Source organism: Neophocaena asiaeorientalis, unplaced genomic scaffold, assembly GCF_003031525.2.
Source record: "Neophocaena asiaeorientalis asiaeorientalis breed wild unplaced genomic scaffold, Neophocaena_asiaeorientalis_V1.1 scaffold102, whole genome shotgun sequence".
In the NCBI taxonomy this organism is placed as follows: domain Eukaryota; kingdom Metazoa; phylum Chordata; class Mammalia; order Artiodactyla; family Phocoenidae; genus Neophocaena; species Neophocaena asiaeorientalis.
The window spans coordinates 4,341,127-4,363,573 of NW_020175078.1; the positions used below are offsets into that span (position 1 = coordinate 4,341,127).

Genomic DNA, 22,447 nt, shown 5'->3' on the forward strand with positions numbered 1-22,447 from the left:
TTTAAACACTAACATTTACTACAGCTGAGAGTAATGTGTAATCTTATTCATTACTATTTCTAAAGCTGAGCTTTTTGAAACTAATTTGCATTCAAAAATAAAAGTAAAGGGACTTCCCTCGCAGTCCAGTGGTTAAGACTTCGCCTTCCAATGCAGAGGGAGCGGGTTCGATCCCTGGTCAGGGAGCTAAGATCCCACATGCCTCGTGGCCAAAAACACCAAAACATAAAAACAGAAGCAATATTGTAACAAACTCAATAAAGACTTTAAAAATGGTCCACATCAAAAAAAAAAAGATCTTAAAAAAAAAAGAAATAAACAGCGTCATGGCTCCTTATTAAAAGGAAGAACACACTGGATAAATAGTTTTCTTACTCTAAAGTTCAGCTTTGCTACATGTGTTTTCTTTATATTAACAGATATTTTGGTAAAAGACCTCAGTGGGATTGCAGAGGGGCCTCAAATCTTAACGAACTTCATCAGCTATTAAGTGACATAATGATTAGAAGATTAAAGGCTGAAGTTTTAACCCAGCTGCCCCCTAAAATCAGACAGCGTATTCCATTTGATCTTCCAGCAGCGGCAGCCAAGGTGAGAACCCGTGTTTGATTGAGAGTCTTATTTGAAATCATTTTAAATTATACTGTGAAAGATAGCACATATTTCATTTTTCACAGAAGGAAAAGTCCACTTTCTTAAAATAGGTTTAATTAATAGAGCCATATGAATTGGCTTTGTATCATTTCAAGAAGAGAGCAGGAAGAATTTAAATTTAGTCATCAAATAATGTGAAAAGATTTAGTATCTTAGTCATTAAAAAATATATTTCTGCTAAATAGAGAAAAAAAGCACTTCAACTGCAACATAGACTTAGTATTAAGAATTCTAAGGGAGACACAAGAGGGAAGAGGTATGGGGACATATGTATATGTATAACTGATTTACTTTGTTATAAAGCAGAAACTAACACACCATTGTAAAGCAATTATACTCCAATAAAGATGTTAAAAAAAGAATTCTAAGTATATGTAGGGTGTGAAGCCCAATAATTATCAAGGGAAGTTATTTTTCTTGCTGTAGGATTTTTTTTTTTAAAGTACGAGTAGCTGTCTTCTAGGATAATTTGGATCCAGCCCCCTGTTCTTGAAATCCTGAAGCTCTGTGATCATGTTGTAAGATGTAAAGTTCAACATATTAGAAACCAGAATTGGTAATACAAGATTAGGTAATCCTTGTCTACATTTACTTTTGGGGAGTACAGTGCTTTTATAGTCTCTGAAATTTCTTCAAATCTGGATATAACTTTGTCAACAGAGACTGTTTATTGCCTTGTTTTGTCTTGAAAGCTGAGACTAAGAATTTTGTAAACATTGAGCAATATATTATTGGTAAAATAAAAACGATCTGATTTTCTGTATCATTATTTTAACAAAAGAAAAATAAGAGTTAATATATGACTATGTTACATTTTATTTAACTAATATTCCCCGTCTTTATGCTTATTTAAATAAATTCAATGCTTTTAGTAAAAAATGCTTTGCTACCATATATATTTTTGCTACTGTGAGTTCTTTTTTTGTTTTTACATAAAATTTTTATTTTATTTAAAAATTTTCTTAAATTTTTATTTTTACTTGACTACATGCTCTTCTGTAAGAGAAGGCTGCAGTTGTTTGATATATGATGTTAGCAAAGGGCTTGGTTTCCTCCCACACCTTGTCATTGCTTTCTGTCATTAGCGTAAACATGTGTCTGACCTACATCCACACTGATTGATGTTTTTTAAATCAACACACTGGCACCTATGGGAAATTTTCTTCATATATATATATTTCTGTATAAAAAAATAAGTAGGACATGATTCATTATTGCATTAATTGCTATGTTCTTTGTGCTGTATTTCTAAACATTATTTTCTCCTACATAGGAATTGAATTCCAGCTTTGAAGAGTGGGAAAAATTAATGAGAGCTCCAAATTCAGGTGCCACCAAGACTGTCGTGGGGTTGTTTACTCGCATGTTTAAACAAACTGCTATTGCCAAGGTACTCATTGCTGGGCCATCATGTGTTTGTCTTGATACAAATTATTTAATGTATTTAATTTTTTAAAATTATGCAGCTTATTTGCATACTGCAACATGTCTTTGCCATTTAATTTTTAATCTCTATTATGGAAAAATTCAGACATATTCAAAGTAAACAGTAGTATAATGAACACTATTATACCTATTCATATATCGATCCTTTTCTATATATGGGTATACTTTGATGAGGGAGTATAATATATATTACACTTTCTCATTTAAAGGACTTATATATATTCATGTTTGTTGCCAGCTTTTTCCATGGTGTTCCTACATAATTGCTACAAATAATCTTTTTTTATGTAAGTCAATCATTTTTAATTGGTATTATGTTTTTAGATCCCTACAGATAGATGTGTTCACATTCTGTTTGTCCAAAACTGCAAATTAGAGTTTTTAAATCTCAGTATGACTCTCAAGTAGACACATCACACATTGTCTGCTGTTTTTACCGGCATGGTTGAACTTATACATACTAATGAGTGTCATCTTTCTCCAATTCTGAGATCTTTTATAACATAATTTTTTTTAATTTTATTTATTTTTGGCTGCGTTGGGTCTTCGTTGCTGCGTGCGGGCTTTCTCTAGTTGTGGCGAGCGGGGGCTACTCTTCATTGTGGTGCACAGGCTTCTCATTGTGGTGGCCTCTCTTGTTGCGGAGCATGGGCTCTAGGCGCACAGGCTTTCAGTGGTTTTGGTTCGCGGGCTCTAGAGCCCAGGCTCAGTAGCTGTGGCGCACGGGTTTAGTTGCTCCACGGCACGTGGGATCTTCCTGGACCAGGGATGGAACCCATGTTCCCTGCATTGGCAGGCGGATTCTTAGCCACTGCAGCACCCGGGAAGTCCCTATAACATAATTTTTTTTTTCTCTATAACATAATTTTTTAAAGAGAGGTTTATTGAGGTATAATTCACATACAGTGAAATTTGTCTTTTTAAAACATATTGTTTGATGAGGCTTGACAAATACATATAGTCAGTTACCACTACCATCAAGGTAGAGAATATTTGCATTACCCCCAAAAGTTTCCTCATGCACCTTTGTAGTCATTTCCGTCACATCTCCCTCTAGATGGTGGTGGTCACAGATCTGCTTTCTATCACTATAGTTTTGAATTTTCCAGAATGTCACAAAAATGGAATCCTATAGTATGTAGCCTTTTGTCTGGCTTATTTCACTTAGCATAAAGCTTTTAAATATTGATCCATTCGTTTTTTTCATTTATATTGCTGACTGATATTCCAATGTATGGATACATAAATATTTATATATCTATATTAATATAACAATTTTTAAAAATTCCTTTACCACATAATGGCCATTTGGCATAGTCTCAGTTTGGGCTATTGTGAATAAGCCTGTTTTAATCATTCATGTACAAGTCTTTGTATAGATGTATTTTCATTTCACTTGAGTAAATAGCTGGAACTGGGACTGCTGGGTCATATGGAAAGCATAGATTTAACTTCATAAAAAGCTGTGAAATTGTTTTTCCAAGTGCCATATCATTTTGCATCCCTACTGGCAACGTGTCGGAGTTCCAGTTGTCCTGTATCTTTGTTAGCACTTAGTATTGTCAGTCTGTTTAATTTTAGTTATTTTTCTCAGTATGTAGTAGTATCTCTTGATTATTTTAACTTGCCTTTTCTTAATGACTAATGATATTGAGCATATTTTCATGTGCCTTTTAGCCATTCATTTTTTTTTTTTGGAAAAGTGTTCATATCAAGCCCATATTTATATTGGGTTATAAGAGCCCTTGATATATTTTGGAAACAAATTCTCTAACATATATGTCATTTCCAAATAATTCTTCTAAGTCTGTAGATCCCATTTCTGTTTTATTTTTATATATATATGTAAATTAATTTATTTTATTTTTGGCTGCGCTGGGTCTTTGTTGCTGCGCACAGGCTTTCTCTAGTTGCAGACAGTGGGGGGCTACTCTTTGTTGCGTTACTCAGGCTTCTCATTGTGGTGGCTTATTCAGGGTGGAGGTTCAGTTTGTTTTCTGATCTTGTGGTTTTTTTGTTTGTTTGTTTGCATATGGATTTTCAGTTGTTCCAGCACTCTTTGTTGGAAAGACAGTTTTTCCCTCATTGAGTTATCTTGGCACCTTCATAAAAAATCACTTGGTTATATAGGTATAGGTCTGTTTCTGAACTTTCTATTCTGTTTCATTGATCTATACATCTGACCTTACAGAATACTACATTGGCTTGATTACTCTACGTTTATAATAAGTCTTGAAATCACATGGTGTTCACCCCTACTTTATTCTTATTCAAAATTGTTTTGTCCCTTATAAGTCCTTTGCTTTTCCTTACGAGTTTTTAGAATTAGCTTAAGTATGTACAATTTTGATTGGAATTGTTTTGAGTCTATGGATTAATTTGTAAGAATTGACTTCTTTTTTTAAATTGAGATACAGTTGACATACAACGTTATATTAGTTTCAGGCGTACAACATAATGATTTGATGCTTGTATATATTGCAAAATGATCACCACAGTAAGTTCAGTTAACCTCCATCACCATGTATACTCACAAAATTTTTTTCTTGTGATGAGAACCCTTAAGATCCACTTGTTTAGCAATTTCAAACATGCAACACAGTGTCATTAACTACTGTCACCATGCTGTAGATTACGTCCTGTGACCCATTTATTTTATAACTGGAAGTTTGTACCTTTTAACCTCCTTTGCCCATTTCACTCACTGCCCCCAACCCCTTGCCTCTGTCAGCCACCAGTCTGTTCTCTGTATCTGTGAGCTTGGTGGGGTGGGAGTTGGAGTTGTTTGTTTTTTAAGATTTCACATATAAGTGAGATCATAAGGTATTTGAGTTTCTCTGTCTGATTTATTTTGCTTATTAGCATAATACCCTCAACAATACATGTTGTTGCAAATGGCAAGATTTCTTTCTTTATTATGACTCAATTATATTCCATTGTGTATATATATACGTACCACATTTTTTTTTTTTTTGGCTGCTTTGGGTCTTCGTTGCTGCGCGTGGCTTTCTCTAGTTGTGGTGAGTCGGGGCTATGCTTCATTGCGGTGCGCGGGCTTCTCATTGCAGTGGCTTCTCTTGTTGCAGAGCATGGGTTCTAGGCATGTGGGCTTCAGTAGTTGTGGGTGGCGGGCTCTAGAGCGCAGGCTCAGTAGATGTGGTGCATGGGGTTAGTTGCTCCACGGCATGTGGGATCTTCCCGGACCCAAGATTGAACCCATGTCTCCTGCATTGGCAGGTGGATTCTTAACCACTGCGCCAACAGGGAAGTCCCTTATATACCACATTTTCTTTATCCATTTATACATCAGTGGACACTTATGTTGTCTTGGCTATTGTAAATAATGCTGCAGTGAACATGGGGGTGCATATATCTTCGAGTTAGTGTTCTCATTTTCTTGGCTAAATACCTGAAAGTGGAATTGCTGGCTCATACGGAAGTTCCAGCTAAATTTTTGAGGAACCTCCACACAATTTTCCATATCAACTGCACCAATTTTCATTTCCACCAATAGTGCACAAGGGATCCCTTTCTATACATTCTCGTCAACACTCGTTACTTCCTCTCTTTTTGATAATAGCTGTTCTAACAGGTGTGAGGTGGTATTGAGTATTGACTTCTTAATATTATTCAATCTCCTGATCCATGAAGAGAGTATCTCTCTCTTTTGATTTAGGTCTTTAATTTCTCCCAGCAACGCTTTCTAGTTTTCTTGAATACATTTTGTTAGATTTATTTCTAGGTACTTCATGTCTATTTATGCTCTTGTAAATAGTACTTTTTTTTTTTGTAAATAGTACTTTTAAATTTAAATTTCTACTTTTTCATTGCTAAATACAGGATATTCATTGATTTTTGTATATTGGTCTTTTATTTTGTAACCTTGCTGCACTCACTTAATAGTTCTTATGGCTTTTTGGTAAATTCTTTGGGATTTTTTACATAGACATCATTTTGTCTGTATGTAAAGGTACTTTTATTTCTTCCCTGTAATCTGTATGCCTTTTATTTATTTTTGTTGCCTATCACATTGAAGGAACAAAAGTACAATTTTGAACAGAAGTGGTAGGGTTGAATAGCCTTCCCTGCTGCCAGTCTTAGAAAGAAAGCATTCAGTCTTTCACCATTGATTATGATGTTATCTTTAAGATTTTTACTGATGCCCTTTCCTAGGTGAGAAAATTTCCTTCTTTTCCTAGTTTGTTGAGAGGAGAGATGAGACATATAAAATGTTTTCCTTTGGCAGAGCAGCAGTAAGAACGTAGCTACCATAAAAGTGGATAAGAAGAAAACAGATAAAATGTAACAAAATTATAAAAGCTGAGCATAGGCTGCCATGATAGTCCAAAATAATAGGAATTCCTGACACAGGGAGTCCATACTCACTCACAAGCTTTATTTCCATTGGCCTCTACCACATGCTGACTAGGAGATGAGAGAGCACCCCTACTGGTAGCGTACAAGCACAATACCCTACCTATTTCCTGGACCCTTTTCTCAACTCACACTAATCAAAAGCCTTAAGCCACTGTGAGAGAGGTAAAGTCCCCCTCCCCGAGCCTCCAAAGTCCAGTTCAGGATCAGCTGCTTCTGGGGGCTGAATAGAAACAAAAGCCATCTACACCTGGGAGTTGGGCAGGAAACCCTATTGAAATCAGGACCTTTATTAAGACAGAAATCTGTTACTACTGGAGGAGAGGCAGGAACCTCTGTCCTGCCCAGGACCACCCACAGTTATATGACATAGTTTGGTTGTCTTAGGGGAGCGGGACAGAAACACCAGGAAAGCCACACCTCCAAGACTCAGCTGGAGCAAAGGGCCTACCTTATACCGATGTGCTACCTGTAGATCCAAGAAATCTTCCGTCCATTATCATGAACTGAACAATGAGAAACCATCAAGATTAATGTAGTACAGGGGGAGAGAGATATCCCTCTATAGTGCAGGCATGCAGGGACTGCTGAAAGCTTAGAGTGCAGTTGGGACACTTAGAAGAATTCTTGGCACACACTTTCACAAGGTAGAAGCATCCCACTGTTGGGGGCATTTCAAATTTGTGGTGCACTGAAGGTAAAGCAAAAGAACCTAAATAGAACTCAGTATTGACTAGATTGTCGCAGTCCCTCACATACTATCACCTTGATAGAAAAAGAACCATGCCCTTTTTTGGGTGTAAATATAATTTATCTCAGTCTGTCCTGTTCTTCCACACATAATTTCTAGTATTTAATAGAAATTATGAAATAAATAAAAAAGAAATTTAAAAAAACATCATCCATTGTCAAAGATAATGTAATCTATAAAGCCAGATGGAGAAATAACTCAGATTTTAGAACTGTTAGACAAGGACTTTAAGAAAGCTATGAATAATATGTTAAAGGAGCTAGTAGAAAAGGTAAACAACATAAATGAAAAAGATGGAAAATTTCAGAAGAAATATAGAAACTGTAAAGACAGTAAAATGCTAGAAATAAAAACATAGTATCTGAGAAAAAAATAATTCTTTCAATCAGCTTATAAACCAATAGTTGATAAAAAGTAATCATAAAAATATGTAAATCATAAAAAAATGTGAACTTTTTTTTTAATCCAAATTTCTTGAAGGGTATCTAGCCCCCATTTCTTTTTTTTTTTTTTTAAAAACATTTTTTTTTTTTTTTTTTTAAACACTTTTATTTATTTATTTATTTTTGGCTGCATTGGGTTTTTGTTGCTGCATGCAGGCTTTCTCCAGTTGCAGTGAGCGGGGGTTACTCTTAGTTGCGGTGTGCGGACTTCTCAATATGGTGGCTTCTCTTGTTGCGGAGCACGGGCTCTAGGCGTGCAGGCTTCAGTAGCTGTGACATGCGGGCTCAGTAGTTGTGGCTTGCAGGCTCTAGAGCACAGGCTCAGTAGTTGTGGCACCTGGGCTTAGTTGCTCCTCGGCATGTGGGGTCTTCCCAGACCAGGATATTTATCTTAGAGAAATGAAAACTTGGGTTTACACAAACATCTTTACAAGAATTTATTTATAATAACCCCAAACTTGGAAACAACCCAAATGTCCTTCAGACAAATTGTAGTACATCCATATAATGGAATACTCCATTAAAAGGAATGGACTATTGATAAATGCAAAAGCAGTATACTTAGTGAAAGAAGCAAATATCAAAAGTTTACATATTAAAAAAACAAACAAACAAAAAAAAAGTTTACATATATCGTGGCACCATTTTTATAACATTTTCAAAATGGTAGAATTATAATGATAGAAAATATCATTATTCCAATGTAATTTTCTGGTGTTGATATTGTACTATAATTATATAAGAAGTGATCATTAGAGGAAGCTAGGTTAAGGGTACATGGGAACTCTGTATTATTTTTGCAGCCTCTCATGTATCTAAACTTTTTTCAGAATAAAACGTTTTAAGTGGTATATATATAGTGGACACAATAAAGTAATCTAATGACAGAAAAAAAATTCAAGTTAATCCAAAAGAAGAAAAGGAAGGTAAAGGAACAAAGAACAACTACATCAAATAGAAAGCAACTTACAAAATGGTAGATTTAAATCCAGTTTTATCAATAATTGTATTAAGTGTAAATGCTCTAAACCCAACAATTAAAAGGCAGGAATTGTCAGATTGCATAAATTATATGATATCTATAAGAAGTTCTCTTTAAGTACAAAGGCTAAAGGTTAAAAATGGATGAAAACAATAATCAAAAGAAAGATGAAGTAAATATATTAATATGAAATGATGTAGGCTTCAGAGCAAAGAATATTACCAGGATTAGAGAGGAAACTTACATAAAGATAAAGGAGTCATTTCTTTCTGACTCATAACAGTCAGAAATATGTGCATATCTATTAACTAAAACTTTTTTAGAAAACAGAAGAGGAATAAATATCTCTCAAATAATTTTATGAAGTGGAATTACTCTGACACCAAAACCACACAGACACATCAGAATAGAACTACAGACCAATATCCTTTATGAATATAAAAATCCTTAACAAAATATTAGCAAATTAAATCCACCAGTATGTTAAAAAGTATTTATACCAGCAATGCAAGGTTTGTATAACATTGGATTAATTAATCGGTATTTCACCACATTAACAAAGTAAAAATGGAAAACCATTCAATTATACCAATGAAAACATTTGATAGAATTCCACATCCATTCATGATAAAACATCTCAGCAGACTAGGAGTAGAAAGGGACTTTCTCATCCCAGTAAAAGGCATTTTTGAAAAACTTACAACTAACATAATAGTTAATGCTCAAAGACCGAATGCTATTCCCTAAGATCAGGAACAAAATAAGAAAGTCTGCTCTCACCACTTCACTTCATCACTGTTTGCTTCAACATTGTTTTCATAACTGTGCAATAGCCTAGAAAAAGGAATAAGAGGTATGCAGATTGAAAAGGACAACATGATTGTCTACATAGAAAATCAAAGAACACTTCAAGCAACTAGAACTAATGATTGAATTTATCAAGGTCACAGGATTCATGTTCAAGATACAAAAATCATTTGGAGTTCCAAAGAAAATATTTGTAATAATTCCCCCTGTTCCATTTTCCCATATCATAATTTTTGGTTTTATCAGTGTTCATTGTTTACAGTATAATGACTGTTAAACATTTCACAGTTGAGCTATAATTACATTTCTTTGACAACTATTGTTTTTCTTAGAGTTAATAACTATCTTGTTTTTTGTTTGTTTGCTTGCTTACTTAGCTTTCTTTGTACTTAGTACTGAGTATAGAATGCTGCTTAAAGGAAAAGAATATATATGAGAACCTTGTAGATAATTTCCTGCGTGCGTAAGAAACCCTAGTTGGAAGTCAGAAGTGTTGATAGTCAATAGGAAGTTGCACCTAATTCCTAGGATCCTTGAAGAAAAAGAAAGGAGATGAAAAGTCAGTTGTCCCAGATTGGAATATATTCCCAAAGATTATTGGTAGCAGAAGGCTACCCCGACTTCCTACATTATAGATGTAGGTAACTTTGAGGGGAGGTATCTGGTTATTACATTTAATATTGTTTCCATGTGAAAATGTGTTTCAGAGTTCTCCCAAACCTCTTTGTAAATGAACTTCTGAAATACCATAGATTATAAATTGGTTACTATGTTGTGTGCATACTAACAGTTGAAGCTTCCTTTCTTTGGCTAAATGTTTTCCTAATTCAACAGACATTTATTGAGTGCTTACTATGTGGCAAGGATTATGCTTGGTGCTAGAGAGGCATGGTGAACAAGACATGGTGTAGATTACCTCTACACTGTGGATCTATGTAGTAGGAACTATGTAGTTCCTACCTCTCAAGGAACTTGGAGTCTGTTGGGGAAGACAGTAAAAGTAAATGTTCAACTACAATAGAGCATATTTAGGGCTTAAAAAACAGAATATTTTGGAAGGACATGGGAGGAGATACTTGGCCAAGTCTTGGGGATTCAGGAAAAATGTTCCAAGGAATGAAAAAGTTAAGATTTAGCAAACCAAAGTGGAGGGGAGTGAAATGGGAATGGGATGGAGCTGATGGAATGTATTTCAGCACATGAATCATTTGTGCAAACTCACAAAGATTAACCAGGAATGGTATATTTAGGGAACCAAAAGTAGGTCATGGCAAAAGCCTAGTATGTCAGAGAGGAATTCTGAGAGAGACTAGGTTGGAGACCACAGAGAGCAGTACCACATCATGAAGGTCACAGTTCACAGTGTGTAATTTATCCTAAGGGTTCTGAGCAATCAGATATTGTGGAGTAGAGTAAAATGATCAGATTTGTGCTTTAGGAAAAGAACTGTAGCTACAGGCACGCCTCATTTTGTTGAGCCTCACTTTATTGCACTTTGCAGATCGCATATTTTTTTACAAACTGAGGGTTTGTGGCACCCCTGCGTCCAGCAAGTCTCATTGGCATTATTTTTCCAACAGCATTTGCTAACTCGTGTCTCTGGGTCACATTTTGGCAATTCTCGCAATATTTCAAACTTTGTCGTTATTATTATATTTGTTATGGTGATCTGTGATCAGTCATCTTTGATGTTGATATTGTAATTGTTTTGGGGTGCCTTGAACAGTGCCCATATAAGAGGGTGAAGTTAACCAATAAATGTTGTGTGTGTTCTGACTGCTCACCAGCCAGCCATTCCCCCATCTCTCTCCTTCTCCTCGGGCCTCACTATTTGCTGAGACACAGCAATATTGAAATTAGGTCAATTAATAACCATACAATGGCCTTTAAGTGTTCGAGTGAAAGGAAGAGTTGCATGTCTCTCACTTTAAATTAAAAGATAAGAATGATTAAGCTTAGTGAAGAAGGTGTGTTGAAAACTGAGATAGGCTGAAAGCTAGGCCTCTTGCACCAAACAGTTAGCCAGGTTGTGACCGAAAAGGAAAAATTCTTGAAGGAATTTAAAAGTGTTACCCCAGGGACTTCCCTGGTGGTCCAGTGGTTAAGACTCCTCGCTCCTAATGCAGGTGGCCTCGGTTCAATTCCTGGTCAGGAAACTACATCCTGCATGCCACAACTGAAGATCCTGCATGCCGCAATGAAGATCCTGCGTGCTGCAATGAAGATCCTGCGTGCCGCAACTAAGACCCGGTGCAGCCAAATAAATAAATGCACATATATATATATAAATAGACATTAATTATTATATATTATTATGTGTGTATATAACACATAAATGCATACATAAATATATATTAATTATATATATATATATATATAACTCCAGTGAACACACAAATGATAAGAAAGGAAAACTGTCTTACTGATGATATGGAGAAAGTTTTAGTGGTCTGGATAGGAAATCAAACCAGCCACAACATTCCCTCAAGCCAAAGCCTAATCTAGAGCAAGGCCCTAACTCTCATCAGTTCTTTGAAGGCTCAGAGAGGTGAGGAAGCTACAGAAGAATACAGTAAGTCCCCTACATACGAACCTTCAAGTTGCAAACTTTCAGAGATGTGATCATGTGTTCGTGTGTCCAGTCACGTAAGTTAGTTCACAGTCTGGCATACATTATCACGTGCATGCATCCTCTACAAGTGGTTGTGCTCTTCTGTACTTTACTGTACAGTCCTCTATAGAGTACAGCAGTACAGTATCTTTATTTCCAGCCCAGGATGTCCGGAAGCAAGCGTAAAAGCAGCAGTATATAGCCAATTGTGTTAGTTGGGTACCTAGGCTAACTTTGCTGGACTTACAGACATGCTCTCAGAATGGAACTTGTTCATATGTAGGAGACTTATGTAGTTTGAAGGTAGCAGAGGTTGGTTCATGAGGTTTAAGGAAAGAAGTCATCTCTGTAACATAAAAGTACAAGATGAAGCAGCAAGTGCGGATGTAGAAGCTGTAGCAAGTTATCCAGAAGCTCTAGCTAAGATAATTAATGAAGGTGGCTACCTTAAACAGCAGATCTTCAGTGTAGATGAAACAGCCTTCTACTGGAAAAAGATGCCATCTAGGACTTGTATAGCTAGAGAGAAGTCAGTGTCTAGGTTCAAAGCTTCAAAAGACAGGCTGATTCTCCTGAGAGGAGCTAGTGCAGTTGGTGACTCTAAGTTGAAGCAAGTGCTTGTTTACCATTCTGAAAATCCTAGGGCCCTTAAGAATTTTGCTAAATCTACTTTGCCTGTGCTGTATAGATGGAACGAGAAAACTTGGTTGACAGCACATCTGTTTACAACATGGTTTACTGAATATTTTAAGCCCACTGTTGAGAACAGTGCTCAGAAAAGATTTCTTTCAAAATACTACTGCTCATTGACAATGTACCTGGTCTGATGGAGACATAAATTGAGATTCATGTTGTTTTCATGCCCGCTAACACAATATCTATTCTGTAGCCCCATGGATCATGGAACAATTTCAACTTTCAACACTTATTCTTTAAGAAATATATTTCGTAAGGCTGTAGCTGCCATAAATAGTGATTCCTCATTTAGATCTGGGCAAAGTAAATTGAAAACCTTCTGGAAAGGATTCACCATTCTAGATGCCATTAAGAACTTTTGTGATTCATGGGAAGAGGTCAAAATATCAACATTAACAGGAGTTCGAAGGAATTTGGAGCCCAACCCTCCAGGATGACTTTGAGGGGTTCAAGACTTCAGTGGAGGAAGTAACTGCAGATGCGGTGGAAAATAGCAAGAGAACTAGAATTAAAAGTGGAGCCTCAAGATGTGACTGGATTGCTGCAATCTCATGGTAAAACTTTAGTGAAAAGGGGTTGCTTCCATGGATGAGCAAAGAAAGTGGTTTCTTGAGATGAAATCTATTCCTGGTGAAGTTTGTTGAAATGACAAAGGATTTAGAATATGACCTAAATTTAGTTGATAAAGCAACGGCAGAGTTTGAGAGGATTGATTCCAGTTTTGAAAGAACTTCTGCTGTGGTAGAATGCTATCAAACAGCATTGCAGGCTACAAGGAAATTGTTTGTGAAAGGAAGAGTCGATTCATGCAGCAAACTTCAGTGTTATTTTAAGGTACTGCTACAGCTACCCCAACCTTCAGCAACCATCACCCTGATCAGTCAGCAGCCATCAACATCTAGGCAAGACGCTCCACCAGCAAAAAGATTATGACACGCTGAAGGCCCAGATGGTTAGCATCTTTTAGCAATAAAGTATTTTTAAATTAAGATATGTACATCATTCTTTTAGACATAATGGTATTGCATACTTCATAAACTACAGCATAGTTTAAACATAACTTTCGAACACACTGGGAAACCAAAAAATTCATGTGACTCACTTTCTTATAATATTTGCTTTATTTCTGTGGTCTGGAACTGAATCTGCAGTATCTCCAAGGTATGCCTGTGTGTGGAGAATGCATTGGGAGGAATAAGCCTGTAGGCAGGGAATCCAGTTGGGATGCCGCACTGGTCACCTAGGTGATCTGAACCAAGGGTAGTGGCTGTACCACATCTTAACTGGAAAGAAAGAATAATTCAAAATATATTAAGACATTGGTGTTCGACTGAATATGGAGGAGAGGGTAAAAGCCTACTAGATTTTTTTGCTTGGCCAACTGGGTTGATGTTTCTGCCATTCACGGAGACTGGGAGAAACAGGAGATACCTTTTGTGCGTAGTTTCCCATTCAGTATGATCTGTGCCAAATTCACAAGGCTCGAGCTATGAGGTAATAGAAGATTTGTTTCGTACTCTGCAGCATCATATCGGAAATGTTTTTCTTTTTATTGAATCACTTGAACAATTAAGTCGAGAAATTTAAGGATAATTAGAACTATCTAATGATAGTTTATATAAATTTGAAAATCTTGATGAGAGTAAGAAGGAACATTTAAAGAAAATGAGTTTTCAAGTAAATGCATTTGTGTGAGTATACTTATAGGATGTGCTATTTTATTTTATTATTTTATTTATTTATTTGGCCGCACCACGAGGCTTGTGGGATCTTAGTTGCCTGAGCAGGGATCAAACCCGGGCCCTCAGCAGTGAAAGCAGGGAGTCCTAACTATTGGACCGCCAGGGAATTCCCCAGGATATGTAATTTTAGAGGCATATACTTAATTACTACCTAAAGTAAAATGAACTCTTCATGATTTGTGATATTTAATTTTTTAAAGGCTATAACTTCATAATAAATAACATGTAAAGTGTAAAATCTCGTTCTTGTCAGATCTTCTGAGGAAGCAAGTACTTCCCACATCCATCTATATCACTGTTGTAACACTGTCCATTCATTGTGGTTAGGGAGCAGTGGGCTAGAAAGGACCTCTGTGGGTCATCCGCTCGTACTTTACTCCAGGCAGAGTTATGCATAAAATCTTCCAGACAAATGGGTCTCCATCTATCCTAGTTTTATAGATCTCCAGGATAGGTTTCTTTGTCTGCTCTCATCTTTTCTCTTTTTCTTATATCCTGCAATGTCTTAGGCAGATGGGAATACAGTACCAGTGTTTCAAATTAGGTCATGTCAGCAAATTAGGTCATATTAATCTGATAATTTTTCATGTATACAATGTGATACTATGTAATGGTGTTGACATGTCATCCATGTGCTGTATAAACATTTATCCTGTTCTGCCTTTTGAGATTAAGTACTTGTACTTCTTAGGGGGATAAAGGCTGTATAAGTTTTAAGTATGTTTGTTTTTACATTACTGAGATCTCTTTTTCAGATATTTCTTAATAAGAAATTTAATAATGATAATGGTAAGCAGTAAATGATAATGATAAACACTAAACAAAGGAAAAGACCGTAAAATAATAAATTACTAGTACAAAGTCAGTTACTGAAAGATCTCAGATAAGTATAATTACTTTTCTTCCTCTATAACATTATTTTTATTTCTCTGTAATATTTGTTGAAAATATAATAGATGAAAATGAACAGATTCTTTTTTTTTCAGTTGAAGTATAGTTGATTGACAATGTTGTTTTAGTTTCTGCTGTACAGCACAATGATTCAGTTATATATGTATACATTCTTTTTTATATTCTTTTCTATTATGGTTTGTCACAGAATATTGAATATAGTTTCCTGTGCTACACAGTAGGAACTTGTTGTTTATCCATTCTACAATAATAGTTTACATCTGCTAGTCTGAAACTCCCAATCCATCCTTCCCCCATCCCCTCCCTTCCTCTTGGCAACCACAAGTCTTGAACAGATTCTTTAGATTTAGGATCAGCCTAATACTCTCCTAGAAAAAAACAGATGTAAGCTGTATGTGAACTCTCGGTTATTTTCTGGTACTTTGTAACAATGTCTCATTTTTAGAGAAAACCATTTTAAGAGAAATGCCAGTTATTTTTCTATGAAAGTGATTAAGTCAACCCATAATTTTAAATTTCCTGTCACTGTGGGGATGGCAGCATTTCTTAGTGCCTTAAAAACTTTGCACAGGCAAATTGCTTTAAACACAAAGCACATTTTCTGTTTGCTGTGTTGCCTCAGCCGCTTAAACAAGTAGAATCCTACTTATAATATGCAGTGAGGTATAATGAGGTCACTGCAATGTTCCTGCCACACAGGGACTGGGATGTCGTGACACTAGGGTGCCTCTTCCTGAGCCAATTGTTTTGTTTAGGAAAGGGTGTCTGGCTCTGAACCGGGCACTGTAGGCCCCTGTTTATTAGTAAGGAGATGGTCAGTAATAATAAAGGGCAAATAAAACAATGATATTATCATTTTAGAGCAGGAAGGAGTTGGTATGTTAGCTACGTGGCTATGTGGAATGGAGGAAGGCTTTAGTAAAGATGTGGAAATATCCACTTGAGAAGGAAGAGTGGTTTAGGTTTTTGGGATGGCAGGAATGGTTAAGTCTGGATCACAGGTGGAGGGATTTGCCTTAGAGAAGAGAAGAAATACCTCTCTTGTACAAAAGGAAAGGAAGTGACGATGAGTAAAAGTAAGGAAAGGTAACAGAATTCTCACGTGATGAGTTCTGTCTTCTCTGGGCAGTGGGAAGTTTGAGAGCTAAGAGGCATAGGTTCTGATTTCGAAGAAAGTGGCAAAAGTTGAAATTGTTTTTGCAGTTTACTGGAGGAATATAGTAATAATAAGAGCTAACACTTTTACAGTGTTACCACGTGCCAACTGTTCCAAGCATATTTTATGCACTAACTCATTTAATTCTTACCACTCTAAAGGTAGTAAGTAATTTTTACCCCCTTTTATACGTTGGGGAAACAAGGCACAGAGTTTAAGTGACTTGCTCAGGGACCCTTAGATTGTAAATGACGGAGGCAGGATTTGAACATAGACAGTTTGGCTACAGAGTACGTGCACTTACCCATCATTCCACTAGGATAGCAGAATATTTAATATTTGTCGGTGACCATGGGTTTATGGTGACTCCTGTTTCCCTATTAGTGATTTTTTAGCATCCCTGTACAGGCATAGAGAAAGAAGATATAGAATTTAGAAGTCTATACATTCTGTATGTTATCATTTTAAACACCCAAAGAAGATTTATTCATGCTTAACTTCAGTTGTACAAAGTTGATAACCTTATTGACATGATCGATGGATGGAATTTAGAAAGAAATTGAGAATGTTTCTCAAAATTGATTCAGTTTTTAAAGAATTAGATTAGCTCTTTTGATCAATGCCTTTTATGATCAAATTCACATGAAATCAACCTTTATGAAGAAAGTTAAGTTCCTAATACTATTGCCTTTACTTTCTAACTTTGTCTAAATTTGGTTAACCCAATGGAGTAGGTTATTCATGGGAATGTTCTCTCTCATCCATCCTTGCCAGATAAATAGATTAGATAGGATGATTAGGTAGAACAATTGCTTTATTATATCTTGTTCCAAAAAGTTTTATGGAAAGGTTTAGGATCTCAGGTTCTTTTGTAAAATTGTGTTGGCTAAGGTATTAAATTGGGGTTACTCTCTTCTTACATACGGTATCATAGCCCTTCTGTTTCTCAGTGTAAAATGGGCTGCTTGCAAAACTGGGCCAGTGTCAAAAGATTAGATGTATTAGAAGTGTTAGATTTCTATTTACAGATGGATTCATAAGCATGCCTAGAGATAAGAAAATCATGCTTCTAATAGTTCACCCAAACTATTTTTGGAAGTTTTCTATGGGGAAATTTTGGCATGGGGCTCTGTAAGAATGTCCAGAACACTGATAGAGTATAGAATGACCATTTTCCCCTGAAGGCTGTCTTCTACCAGATTTGAAAATATTTTTTCAGGTTGATGGAATGGTTTCTAAATTAAGAACCATTGGCAGGGGGAAAGGGATAGCAGAAGACAAATTGCTAGCCTTTCGTTGTGATGGTCTGCAGGGCAAGGAGGGAGGTGAATAAGCAATGCATGTTCTCTTTTACTTGTTACTTTCCTTTCCTCATTTAAGATCATTTTAAAGGATAGAAGGTAAGTTATCAGAAATAAATTAGTAAGAAACACTATAAGGTGAAATAGATAAGTGAATAAAAACAAGAGAGGTGGGACTTCCCTGGTGGTGCAGTGGTTAAGAATCCACCTGCCAATGCAGGGGACACGGGTTCGATCCCTGGTCCAGGAAGATCCCACATCTGTGGAGCAACTAAGCCTGTGTGCCACAACTACTGAGCCTGCGCTCTACAGCCCACTAGCCACAACTACTGAACCTGTGTGCCACAACTGCTGAAGCCCATGTGCCTAGAGCCCATGCTCCACAACAAGATAAGCCACCACACTGAGAACCACACACACCACAACGAAGAGTAACCCCCACTTGCCGCAGCTAGAGGAAGCCCGCGTGCAGCAACAAAGACCCAACACAGCCAAAAATAAATAAAATAAAATAAATAAATTATAAAAATAAAAGAGGCAGAGAGGATATCAACTGATGAATGGACAAATAAAATGTGGTATGTCCACACAATGGAATGTTATTTGGCAATAAAAAAAAGAAGTTAAACACTGAAAAATGCTACAATGTGGATTAAAACATTATGCTAATAAAGAAACCAATCACACAAGACCACATATTATGTGATTCCACTTATATTAAATGTCAAAATAGTCCAGTCGGGCTTCCCTGGTGGCGCAGTGGTTGAGAGTCCGCCTGCCACTGCAGGGGACATGGGTTTGAGCCCTGGTCCGGGAAGATCCCACATGCTGCAGAGCAGCTAAGCCCGTGCGCCATAACTGCTGAGCCTGTGCTTTAGAGCCTGCAAGCCACAACTGCTGAGCCTATGTTCTGCAACTACTGAAACCCACGCACCTAGAGCCTGTGCTCCACAACAAGAGAAGCCACTGCAATGAGAAGCCCGCGCACCACAACGAAGAGTAACCCCCGCTTGCCACAACTAGAGAAAAGCCCGCGGGCAGCAACGAAGACCCAATGCAGCCAAAAATAAATAAATAAATAAATTAAAAAAACAAAATAGTCCAGTCCATAGATACAGAAAATAGATTAGTGTTTGCCTACAGCTAGGGGTGATCCAGGGACCTGCAGTGGGGGTGGGGTGATTGCTAAGAGATTAAAGATTTTGTTCGGGGTAATGAAGATATTCTGAAATTGTGGTGAAGGATGTACAACTCTGAATATACTAAAGGCTATTCAATGCTTTCATCAATAGCCTCCATAGTAGCCTCAGGGTGACCGCTGCAATTCCTGGTATCAAGTGCAGGCCATATGTCCAAAGCAAGGAAGAGCTTTCCATAATGTCCCTTTTGTCAGTTAGGATTTTTTTGAAACCTCCAGCAAACTTCCCATGTTTCTTACTAGTCAGAATCACTTGCAGGGGGAATGAAAGTGCTAGGCTTGCTTAGACCTATCACAATTCACCTCTTGTTGACTAATAAGGGCTTAAAGAGTTGTCCTTAAAGTATGTGCCCACCAGATATCTAAACAGAACTGCCGTTTAGTCTGGGGCCTGAGGACTTCAAAACTTAAGGAGAAGCTTCTTTTCTGATCCTTGTTAAAACAGTAAGGAAGACTTGGAGTCAACTCTACTGCAGTTGAGGAGAGAGATCACTCATCGCTGAACACAGGGAGAGGTGGGGATTTATAGCCAACAAGCAGGATCAAGAGGTTGGTGGATGGAAAATTACTAAGAGGAGACATCAAGGGTAGGGGGATTCTTGCTAAACTGGTTGCTCCTGCCAGCAGCATGTGCTTGTCTGGAAGATTAAACTATGCATGTCTAAGTACGCAGGCTGGTACAGTGAAACTATGAATGGCTCATTAAATCATTTATGGTTTCTTTGGTCGCTCAGTCTCCTACTTGGATAACCGGTGATTCTAGAGCTCCTTTGCTGCGGGGTTGTCTGCACTTGTCAGTTTGAAACCAAGGCCAAAACAGGTTTCTTGCTAAAAGAAGGCGAAGGAATTAGCTATCAAAAGTGGGGATGAGGAACTTGATCAGATACCAAGAGTCGATCAGGTGTCAAGTGTGGAAGCATTCTTGATAAACTGACTTGGCAGGATTCTTGTGAAGACTGGGCCTGGCAAGGGCAAGACAGAAGGCCAAAGTTGAGGCCTAGTCAAAAACAGGGCTCAGAGAAGCATAACTGAAGTTCAGTCAAGGATAAGTCTTTGTCACAGCTCCAGTTGGGTGTTGTTTTCTTTTTTCACTCTTTCTCCGTCTTATTTTATGATTAAAGGCTGACAACGTAAAGTACCTTTCATCAGGTCTTTAATGCAATGTAGGTTTTTCTTTAACTACTTTTACTTCAAAATGTGATGTACACCTATTCACTGAAAAAAAAATGTAGAAATAAATTGTACAACATATTCTCTTTATTTCTGCATTTCTTTAAATGGGATGAAGTGTGTAGTCTTCATTAATTATTTAAATTAGAACTTTGACTCACAGACACAGTACTAACAGACCAATTTCAGTAAAATAAGATGGAATTGTGAACATGGCAGCTTCTACAAAACCTGAACCAGTATAATCAAAATGCTGACCATTGACAGAACCTGCCATTCCTATATAATATGCACTTAAGATACTTTAAAAGCAAATTTCTGCTCAGATACCTTAAAATATGACAATGCAGTGACTGTTTTATTTAGAATAGAATCAGACCAGGGGAAATGCATGTATAGTTAATTTTAAAATGCAAACCTGTGCAGTCCCCAACCTAAGAACCTAAGAGAATCCCGAAGTTCCTTTGTTACGTAGATGTTTTGGTTCTCCAAACACATTCTCTCCTAGGAAGCAATGTCACAATGATGGTTAAGTTAACAGGTTAGTCCCGAGAGACTGTTCAGGCCATTGAACTTTATATAATTGAACTTTATGTTAATAGTAACCATAAGCCTTTCTGAACCTGTGATTGGAAGGAATAGGGAGTGGGGGCTTGAGCTTTGGCATGAGCAGTTTCTGGTTGTACTGAGGAGGGTTTGATGTTAGTGGAGGAGACTGGCAGAAACAGCTTGCTTGTGAAGAGGTGGGGAATGCATCTGAGACTAGGGGTACAGTGATTATATAGTTTGTAAGTCTGCAGTGGCTGGTAAATGAATGCACCTTAAAAATACTCCAACTTGATATGTACTTTTTGAAAGGCTTATCACAGTAAATATAGCTCTTTAGGCAAACATGCAGTTTATTAAAGTGGTTCAGTTACCATGGCAACATATCTGGAATTTATAGCTCCTTATTTTGAGAGGGCTTCATTTCCACTTTCTGAGGCACTGAAGTCCAAGGCTAAAGTTCTTAACAGCCTCCAGTCTCATTGTGTGAATTTTTATCGTTTAGAAAACTTAGACATACAAAATTTAGCTTGCAGAATCAATCTTGTGACTTCATAGTCATATGCATGAATTTTAAATAGGTATTTTTCAATTTCAAAATACCCCCGTTTAAAAATTTTTTTAGTTATTATCAAAGCTACATATGATCATAATTTAACGAGAAGCAATAGACATTTCAAAAAATAATGGTCCCCTAAACTTATTCCCCAGAGGCAACCACTTTCTTTTCTTTGAGCTGATTTTTTGGGGATTTACTTCAAATCCCTCAGCAATGTGTTTATCTTGCTTCTTGGTGTGTATTACTGCTTGCTTTGTAATTTGAGCTGTCATCTATTGGCTTCCCAATATGGAAGATACAATTTTAGCTCTTTCACCCCTCAGCCCCACCCTCACACCCAGACCTTTCCCCTATTCCCATTCTTCTAACAAAGTGATAGGTAGGGAGGTAGGTAGATTGATAAATTGACAGATCAATCTATCAATAGAAAGAGTTGAAGAGATACAGTTTTACTAATTTTATAGAAATATATACTAATTTTGGCTTGATCACTATTCACCATGTATATTATTAGAGCCATGTTTATAATATTTACAGATGAACCATGTAATATACTACCGATATACTATGGAGATTTTCTTTTTTCTTTTACAACTCATTTTCACTAATTCATCCTCAAACTTTACCTTAGTCGTTCAGTCTTCTCTCAGTACCTTTAAGCATTAGAATTGCATTAATTTTATCTTCTTAAACAAATCTTCCCTGCAGCATTTGATCAGCTGCAGTCTGGACCATTGCTCTTTGGATCTGTTGCAGAGCTCTCATCCAGGGGTTTTTCTTTATTTCTCCTGTGTGCTGAATTACCTCTTTTTTTACATATTTATTACTTTCTTTATTTGTTTACTCCATTGTTTGGCTGGACCACATTCTCTAGTAGCCTCCCAAGAAAGCGTATATTGGAGGTAAATTGTTTGAAACCCCTGCCTGTTTGAAAATGCCTTTGTTCTACTTTTATATCTGATTTTTAATTTGGCTGGACATAAATTGTTAGTTAGAAATCACTTTCTCTCAAAATTTTCATTATTGATGTTGAGATATCCAATGCAATTCAAATTTTTTATTTTGTTTTGTTCGTGAAATCTATTCTTCCCCTTTCTGG

At 36.8% G+C, this 22,447-nt stretch overlaps 1 protein-coding gene across 3 annotated transcripts in view; it reads left to right on the forward strand.

Moving 5' to 3' along the window:
- ZRANB3 (zinc finger RANBP2-type containing 3) overlaps nucleotides 1–22,447 on the forward strand; it is a 253,353-nt gene that overhangs the window by 179,370 nt on the left and 51,536 nt on the right. For all 3 annotated transcript variants that reach the window (XM_024764099.1, XM_024764100.1, XM_024764101.1), the window contains 2 exons: nucleotides 420–591; nucleotides 1,928–2,044. In XM_024764099.1, the coding sequence (XP_024619867.1) occupies nucleotides 420–591; nucleotides 1,928–2,044 (289 nt within the window). The remainder of the gene's footprint in view (nucleotides 1–419; nucleotides 592–1,927; nucleotides 2,045–22,447) is intronic.